Here is a 9,946-nt window from a genome sequence, read left to right as displayed (position 1 = left end):
GAGAGAGCGGGGCGGTGACGTGAATGCACGTGGTGACTGAGCCCCAAACCTGAATTACGTAAGTCCTAAACTAATACAACCTGTGGTCAGCAGTCTGAGACTATGAACACCTGGGAGAAAACATCCCCTCGGGGCTTGTGGTGCAACGGAATCCGCCCCAGCTGCAGCTGCTGAGGCCTTGGGGACAAGCTTTGCGGGGCCTTGCTTCAGCCGCACGATGGGGAGGTGCAATGGGCGAGGCCCAGCTCGGCCTTCCCGCTGCACCCGCGCCGCTTGGCAGCTCCGAGGCATGGCTGCTGCAGACACAGCTGTAACCCAGTGTGCTCTGCCCATAACCACAGCCAAGGTTTCTCTCTACCGCACCGTTTGGACCATCAGTGCACCAGGAAGATGCTTGAAGAGAGGTGTCTGCCTGAATCCCCTGCGTTATGAACGACTGACGGTGCTTTTTGACTCAAAGGATCTGTCCCACCCTGTTATAAACCCAGCCTGAGGTAGAGCTCTGTCCGTGTTATTCTTCTACTGGGTCTGGGAAGCTTTTGAGTGTTGTTTTATTTTTCACCTCTGCGCAGTTGCTGGGTTTGGTAATATTCAAATACCCACGTGACCCCATTGCCTCTCCCTCCTGCACCTTTAGAAAAAAAGTAGAAAGGGAAAAGATGACTGCTTATCCTCCTAAGCACCAGGACTCAATGATTTTAGAAGCCTTCTCCAAAAAAAAAAAAAATTGACCAAATGGAAGGTTATCAACAACCAAAGGAACTGTTTTCCTTCTATGTTCCCAAATGAGAATGACAACAAGTTTCTCCCAGTCTACCCCACAAAACATTTAGACAGTGTTCATCTTCCAGGAAAAAAAATAGGATGAAAAAGTACAGGCTGTTTATATTTAAAAGCTCACATACTTTAACTATTAACCTCCAAAGCTGCCAGGCAAGTTGAGCTGCAAACTTATCCTTGTACGGGCAGCTGATCTCGTGCAGCATCCTGTCTGTCCCACAGAATCCTACTGTTTTCTAGCTTCAGAGAGACTGAAGCCAGACTACATCTAACATGGAAAGGTCTCATGTAACGTCCTTTGCTACATGACAGCCAAGAAAATACTCACAAGACTTTTATTTCAAAAGTCTTTAAAACTTCTGCATTTTCACTGAGAATTATTAAAGAAGGACATTCTCAATCTTATCAAAATGAGTGACAAAAAGCATTATGACAGAACCAGTTCTTCTTGTATTAGTTTCTAACACAGCATATATGAAATATAAACAAGCCATACAAATACTTTATACACACAGTAATTATATTACATTCACTGAGTCAGTTTACAAATAACTTTTAGGCAAATTATGAGATCATACAAAGATGGGAAGGTGCAACCTCCATCTCATCCTTCAATTTTCATATCAAAATGTTAAAACCTGCCTTGGCACAATAAAAAAATATTTATGTGCAAATACATATACACATTGTGTTTTCTCTGTGTATTTCAGATATTAACAAAAATATTTTAAATGCTCTGTTCTGATTTACATGAAATGATGGTACAATCTATGATTACAATAGAGAAAAATCCCTTTTCTCTAAGAGCTTAAATCTACAACAAAAATAAAATGAGTTGCTTTTAATCTCAAGACATCGAACAATTGTGCTGTTTCCATCACTGCAGATGCCTGAAGATTTGTTTATATTTTAGAGATAAGATCACACTGAAGTTTCTAACTCCACAGAAAATAAAGCAGTGGACAAAAGTATCAATTTTTGAGAGTTTCAGAAAGAAATTTGGTTGCAATTAGAAAAAGATTTCTAAAACAAAGCTGAATTACAGTAATAAAAGGTGGCATGAAAGAAAAAACACTGGTATTTACCTCAGTTTTCAATATAAAACAAGAAAAGCAGATGTGCCTATATTCTTGCTTTTCCATTATTTCATAGCCCATGTACCTACAGCTGTTGATCTGCACCCCCTTTCCAGCAGATCCCTTTGGCAGTTAAACTGTTCTTAAGGCAGTCAGTCATCACTCTCTTCACTGGAGTCAAAAATATCACTGAGCTGGAAAACCTTTTTCTTTGGATTGACTGTTGAATCACTAGACTGTTTCCCTTTCCACTTTTCCAACTTTTGTTCAAGTTCTGGAAGCGTCTCTTCAAAAAGATAATCAATGATTTCTTCGAAAAACAGAAAAAGAGGTCTTAACTGTTTGGTACCAGATCCCTTAAGGAGAAAGGATCTCAAAGGCAGAAATTGTTTGGTCATTGTTAAATGCAAATATCTGACTATTCCGTACTAATTCTACTGACTGCAGTAAAGATCAAACATACATGCACGTTAAAACCTAAACTGAAAAAGCACGGTTAGAACTTTTTATAGCCAAGGTACTAAACAGAAGAGGTTGATGAGCACTGTGTGAAGATGTAATTAAAAGTAAACTGTTACAATGCATACATAAAAGAGAAAACAAAACAGAACAGTTAGTAAAATAAGTATAAAGCCTGGGGTATTAGCCAAATTGCTTAAGAGACAAAACCCAAGAAAGCAAGTGGTGCAGCAGAAGATGTAACCTCTTAGACTAGAAGGAAAAGCTTAAGGAATACATAAAAACAGCTGGGATACTAACCAGAAAAAGTCTTTGCTCGCCAAAAAGGGACATAGGAGACTTTTAGCTTGTAAAATTTTGCTTGAACATAGCTTCCAGGAACATCTCTGAAAAGACAAGAGTTCAAAGGCACAGTGGTGCAATGAGTCACTACTGACACTGTGTGAGTTATCAGTTCCTGAGAACAACACCGGTCCAACAGTTAACTTTGCTTCAGGTAGAAAGCATCAACTGCAAATCCTAATAGAGACATGTTTTCAATTTCCCTTTAATGTAAGCACCTAAAACACATAATCACACATATTTCCTATATCGTTAGCAAAAAGAAACAACAAAGCTGAAAAAAACGTGGAAAACTTGAAGAGAATAACATAGAAAGTACAGCACTCACAGTATCTGTCATTTTATATTCAGTTTTTATGTTGTTTGGAAGAAGTTATACTCTATCACATGTTCCAATAATTACCCCTTTTGCTATTTGTTGACCAGCACAGACTACATAATACAGCTTTAGTAAAGAAAAAAACACCAGGAACAGGACAGGGCTGCCTGAAGTGGGTAACATTAACTTTCAGAGCTGCTAAACATGGTTGATTGTGCAGTACTATGCAAGGATATACAGTTGTGCATTATCAAATTAGTTACGGTTGCAAAATGTTGATTTGAGGAATTTAAGACACTCTGCTTCAACTACCTTTTGTATCCAATAGAAAAGAAAAAAAGAGTTTTTACCCAACAGTATCAGTGAGTTCTTCCCAGTTTATTTCGTTTGCGTCTTCCACTTTCATTTCATACAACCTGGGAACATAACAGAAACAGCTTGTAGGCAGAATTCAATAAATAATTCCACAAGGTTCATAGCTCCCCCAGTCAGAAGCTGCAGGCCTTTTTGTGCAAAGAAAGAGTGATATGAAACCACGAGCATACAGCTCACAACCAGTGTGATTTCATACCACCTCTCAGAACAGTAGGAGACACAGAAACATTCCAGTAACACTCAACTATACCTTTTAATAAGGTTGATGCTGGCCTGCAATCTTTTGGTCCCCTTGTATAACTTCTGCCCTTTGGTAATCTTGTTGGTTAAAATTAAAGTCCTTTAAAACACAAAAATGGGTTCCTATTATTTCATGACATTTCAAGCATCTAAAGGAAGTGACTCCCAAATGCCACTGCTACAGCATCAAAGCAACAGCAATCAAGCCTTGAGATCACAGCAATGAGAAAACTTAGCATAGCTGGCAAGCAGTTGTTTATTTGTCCCCTTTTGCAGTCTGCAATCTATTGCCAATCCTACCAAACAAACATCATACTACAAACTGCTCTGCAGAATGAGGTTAAATACTCCCGAGAACAGATTTCACTGTCTCGAGTTGGTATAAAGCCTTACCATTTCTGCTTACATTGTCTCCAGTACCTAGTTCCCACTTTAGTTTCAATCTCAGTCCATGGTAATTTCTGGAAAAGCTTCTCACGGTCAATCAGGAGATTTCTGTGGCATTTTTTTGACGACGAATGAGAATTCGCATTTTCCGATTTTAATCTTTTTACAATCACTTCTTCCACTGCATTCATCAACTTCTGAATCTCTTCTTTTGACCAAGGCCCATAATTAATTGCTAAAATTGGAAAATATTCATTGTTAGGAGATAATTTATCATGAAACATTAGAAAAAAAATGCTTCATTTTGCCATATTTTTATTTAAAGGATCTATTTCTTACTTGCTTCCCAGAAACTCCCCTGCATACCAGATTTGAGAGAATAATTCAGTCTAATGAGAGGAATTCAGCCTAAAGAACAGCACCAGTTCCTAGTTCCTATATTTTTAAGACCCTACTGTCAAATTCCTCACATCCCCACAAAAGCATTTAGACACCAGAAATGGCAATTCTGTTTAACAAAATGGTATTTATTCCACTTTCTCTTCCTCCCACTCTACCTTTTTTGTTAGTTTTTCTTCTCCCTCAGATTTGAGGCTGCATACTTTTGTCTGAAAGCTTTTCAAATTAAAATACAAAGAAGGAATTATTCTTCTTAAAAATTACATACGTGACTTGATTTCAGAGTATTTCATGGCAACTGAGAGATTAGAACGGGACATCATCTCCGAAATCTTCTTCCAGTCATTGCCATGGAGAGCATGATACTTCTTCAATTTTTCTTTTTCTTCTTTAGTGTATCTAATAGAAGAAATGGACACAGTTTCACACACAAATTCAAACCCTCCCAATATTGTAAGAGATACTTACTACAATTTCAAGTCACACTTTATACCAGAGGATTTACAGCAACTAGCTAAAAAAAACGAACTGCCCATTAAGTCACAGTAACCAGCAGAAATGTGGGATGATCTTAGTTATATCCATATTTAATGAACAAATAAACATCATAGAATGCTACCATCATTCATTTGAACTCTTTCAAATCACTGGCTTACCTCCCTTTGTAATTATTTGGGTCGAATATCTTCCTTGCTCGGTAATATATAAGTCTCCAGGCTCGTGGTATGCCCTCAGCTGGAAGGTAAATGATTCAATGTTGAGAAACATTTTTACACTGGTGAAGCAACTTAAAATAAATATGTATTTTTATGATTCTGCTTTCAATCACAGATTCTCTCCATTCAAGAGATTGTACTCTACACTTCATAAACTGCACAGGAAATACAGTGGACAGACTCTCCTGATGAGTTTCAAAGATGTAATTGTTCCAGCTACGGTAAGATTAGTAGCTGGTAGACAGTCCTGTGAGCATGTAGGTGAATATCCAAAAGTCAACTTTTGAACTGTGAAGCACAAATCTACTACTCTAAAGCTAAATCTGCTGCTCTAAGGCATCCTGTTTGGATGGACTGGGTGAAAATTTTTATAACATTTGGATCATATGTGAAGTAGCATATTGAATCATCCTACTACTAAGAAGGCATGAGGCAGCCACGCACTTTTCCATGATGACTATTTTGACAGAAAATCAGGAAATTGAGGCATCCTGTGAAAAGAAAGTGAAGCTTTTGGCTGAAGGAAAGATCCTTGAAGTAGAGGAAGATCCACAGAGACAAACACCTAGAAAACACCTTGGCCAAGACTGCTAACTGCAGCTGGCATAACACGAATGTCATTTGCTGCCAAACGTTCCCAGAGCAGGAGTGGTGTCTCAAATGACAAGTCAACACCATGCCAGTGTGACAACACAGGCAATCGAGTTCATGAAATCTTCAAGAAGAACCAAAGTATTCAATCCCAAGGCTGTCATTTACTGTCTTGCCTTTGCTAATGATAAAGAATACAGCATGGAGAGTCACTGAGAAAATGCACTGAGCAGCTTTACAAAATGAACATATTAGCTAAACAAAGCAGGAAACTTTCCTTGCCATGAGAAGTCTCAACAATTAAAGCGAAGAAGAAGGAAGAGACTGTATCTCCCGCAAACAGAATCTAATTAATTGGAATTTTATTTGCTTTCCTCACATTTTGGAATACTAACTACCCTGGCTAATGACTTTATTTCTTCCTGTTTATGACATCACTGGCTGTTGAACTTGCCAACTAACTACAAGTATTTAACTGTATTAACCGTTAAGAACAGTTAATTATTCATTCCCTCCTTCCTTCCCATTGATAAATCACTAAACTAGCTAATAATATGTATTAAGCCACAAAATCCAAAAGCAGGTCTGCATGTGCTGCTGGTCATGATAAAATTTTAATTTCCAGCTTCTTCCTGACCCAGAATGAATAATAAAAGCAGCATATTGTGCAATCATCGAGTACAAAAGCTCAGCAACATGTTCCTTTTTTGCCAAATCTACCAACTTTCGTGCTTTTCAATAATAATTTACAAAAAACGAAAAGAAAAAAGAAAATAGAAGTATCACCAGTTTGTGGAATGTAACACTGAAATACATGAGACAGAGCTTTAGTGTTTACCAAGTTTTTGACAAAAAAGATGCTCTGCTTTTAGGCGACTGATAGCTTCTTTCTCTTCTGGATACCTCGAAGTAAACAGGAGCTTTTCAGCACTGTCAATCCCAGTAATTGCTAAGAACTCTTCAACATTTTTCTTAATTTGATTATTTTCCTTCTGGGAAAATCTGCCAAACTTGATAGCAATACCTGAAATATAAATAAACTTATTTAAAAAATAAAAAAAACAGCCCCAAGTACATTATACATCAAGGTATGATGATGTTTTAGCAAACATGTAACAGAAGACCAACAGATTCAGAAGGTGAAACGACATATGAAACAGAACAAGAGGTGGGAGCAGGTAATTCTGAACTGCAATTTGCTGATGAAGTAGTAGATGCTACAAAACAAAGCAACAAAAAACATGCTCACTAGAATTAAATATATTGCAACAAGAGCATGGGTGTGAGAGGACACAAAAGCAAGCTATTTCCCCCGTCAAAACATCAGCATAGCTCCACACTTCTTCACTGCAGCGTTCTTTTGAGTTCTCACCTTGTTTTTTAAACTGTTTAAATCTCATTAGGTCTCTTCCAGCCATCTTTCTGATTGAATGGTCAGACAATTGACCCACATGAGGAATAAACTCCCCCAGTTCTTGTTTTGCAGTATCCAAATCCAAGACTGTAAGCATGTGTAGGAACTCTTCATCTTCCGCACTGAGCTCATTGGTAGCTGTGGTTTCAGTAAAGGAATTATTCTGGTCCTCCTTTTTATTTGATGTTGTGGCTTCTGGTGTCCTGATTAAAAAATTAAAAAGCATTAAAATAAACAAACCAACCAACCACCAACAGAAGAGCTACAAAACAGACTCCACAATTATATCTCCACAATTATATCTCCACAATTATATCTCCACAATTATATCTCCACAATTATATCTCCACAATTATATCTCCACAATTATATCTCCACAATTATATCTCCACAATTATATCTCCACAATTATATCTCCACAATTATATCTCCACAATTATATCTCCACAATTATATCTCCACAATTATATCTCCACAATTATATCTCCACAATTATATCTCCACAATTATATCTCCACAATTATATCTCCACAATTATATCTCCACAATTATATCTCCACAATTATATCTCCACAATTATATCTCCACAATTATATCTCCACAATTATATCTCCACAATTATATCTCCACAATTATATCTCCACAATTATATCTCCACAATTATAGGTATAAACATGTTTGTTAATTAAAGAATAAGGACTATTTCAGACATCCCCAGCAGAAGCCTTTTCATACACATGTAATCTATTACAAAATTTCAATGTTTACAATATTCAAACCTGAATTTCTGAAATCTTGAAAGCCCCAGCTTCCTCAGAGAACTTTTACACATAGACATGCAGAAGCAACAGTAGCTCTTGATATCAGCAGCAACACAGAACTTCTGTGTTTCTTATTAATGCTTTTACTATCAAAAATACTCTTACCATTATTTCTATTATTATTGTTTATTCCACACCAATTCAATTCTTACAAACTTCCACTGTACATTCATAAAATAACTAAGGTCTAAAGGCAGTATTCTACAATCTCAACATAACGTTTAGGTTTTGAAGCTGTTTTTAAAAACGTCTGCAATAGGGACTGGATAAAGGTCTGGGACTCAAATGGTGTGATATAAACCTATTTAAGGGGAGTAGGAAGAAAAAAGTCTAAACTTACATGACATCAGATTCTGAAGAACTGTCATCTGTGATATAAGTCTTGCTTTTTATAACCTTTGGAGCCCGTCTAGAAGACTTCTTAGCTTTTTCAGCAGGTTTGGAGAAATCAGTGGGCACATCTGCAGAGTCCTCACTGACAGTGGGAGAAGCACACCCAGCACTGCCTCCACACTGCAACACTGCCACAGCACCCTCTCCTGTGCTGGATGGTGATACCATGACTTCCTCTTCCTTCTCTTGGTCTGGAGATGACAGCAGTGATTGGTCAAGAGTTACATCAGTGTCTTCCTGTATATGCTGGGTACTACTCCCTCTCCTCTTCTTCTTTTTCAGCTTCTTACTGCCAGTTTTACTGAGCGTTTCTGAAGTAGGCAACTCACTGACACCATCCTCTTCTGGCAATTTTCGTTTTTTTTTCTTCTTAGCAGACTTTTCAAAATACACATTATCAGCATCACTCTCCTGACCATTATTAATACTGTTCTGATTTACAGAGACACAAGCTACATCATTTTGAATATCTGTACTCTCACTAAGCTTCTGCTTCCTTTTTTTCTTTTTCTTCTGGGAAGCATCCATCACATCTTCATTAGCAACTTCATGTTCTGCAAGAGAATAATCTGACAGAGGCTGTTGCTCCTCTTCCTTGTTTTTCTTTTTCTTTTTCTTCTTTTTCTTAGACACTTCACTGCTCTGTGCTGCTTGATCTTCGACGAGCTGTGGAGAAGTGCAGCTGAGCTCTGCATCCTGTGTGCTTTCATTCTCACCATTCTCATGGTCCACATCAGATCGTTTGCGTTTTCTCTTCTTCTTCTTCTTGTGAGAATCCCAAATGGGAAAATCATTGCCATTTGCCCTTTCTGTCATATTTTTTTTCTAACCTTAAATGAAAGATGAGCTTTACTCAAACACTGCAATGCACGTAACATTACATACATGCCATACCCTCGCACAGTAAAAAAATAAAGCAAAATAAAATCTATATGACTGCTCTAGAAATTCTCAGCACTACGTGAGAAGCAGATGGGGAAGGTGCTTGCTTGGCACGACACTTTGCAAAGTGACTGCACAGGGGCGCCGCCGCCTTTATCACCCACGTGCACCTCAGCCTTAAAACGCCACCTGGAACAACAGATACGCTTCGTTAGCATGAAACTGACTTAGAATAACTCAGTCATAACGCGCTGCCACGTTCAGCTCTGCTCCCAGCACCGAGATAGCGACAATCTAACACCAACAAAGCACTGAGTTTTCCGCTCAGAACCTCCTGATTATCCTCCATTCCTGAAAAGCACTGAGAACCCAACGCACAAAACGCCCCAACCCGCAGCCCGTTCCCTCCGCACCGCCTAATCACCGCATGTTACTACCATGCCGACCGCGGCCATGAACAGCACGGCACCGCCACTCACGCGCTCGCCCCACGCGCCTCTCTTCCCGTTCCGCCGCTCTTCCCGTTCCGCCGCTCTTCCCGTTCCGCCTCTCTTCCCGTTCCGCCGCTCTTCCCGTTCCGCCCGCCGGAAGCGTTCCCACCCGGAACCAGCAGCTCAGCGCACCCATGGCGTGGCGGTTGCTAGGAGACGGTGCCGACGCCGTTCTACCCCTCATACACCCGCCGGGCCGGCCTGCCCCGAGGACCCGCGGAGCAGCGGGGCCGTATCCTGTCCCTTTTTCCTCTCTTTTTG

At 39.2% G+C, this 9,946-nt stretch overlaps 1 protein-coding gene across 1 annotated transcript; it reads right to left on the bottom strand.

The window, feature by feature from the left end:
* Positions 1-1,077: 1,077 nt before the first annotated feature.
* Positions 1,078-9,201, bottom strand: TTF1 (transcription termination factor 1). Its single transcript, XM_065737394.1, has 10 exons — positions 8,260-9,201; positions 7,057-7,301; positions 6,523-6,708; positions 5,034-5,112; positions 4,646-4,776; positions 3,985-4,213; positions 3,602-3,691; positions 3,327-3,392; positions 2,616-2,701; positions 1,078-2,166 (listed from the first exon to the last, which is right to left on the bottom strand). The coding sequence occupies exons 1-10, from the start codon at positions 9,126-9,128 to the stop codon at positions 2,009-2,011; spliced, it is 2,139 nt and encodes a 712-aa protein (XP_065593466.1). The 5' UTR covers positions 9,129-9,201; the 3' UTR covers positions 1,078-2,008.
* Positions 9,202-9,946: the final 745 nt, after the last annotated feature.

This window comes from Cyrtonyx montezumae, unplaced genomic scaffold (assembly GCF_038088225.1).
Source record: "Cyrtonyx montezumae isolate F1298 unplaced genomic scaffold, pur_monq_1.0 scaffold_20, whole genome shotgun sequence".
NCBI classification, from domain to species: Eukaryota; Metazoa; Chordata; class Aves; order Galliformes; family Odontophoridae; genus Cyrtonyx; species Cyrtonyx montezumae.
Note: the sequence above shows the minus strand (reverse complement) of the source record. Positions and strands in the feature narration are given on the sequence as shown.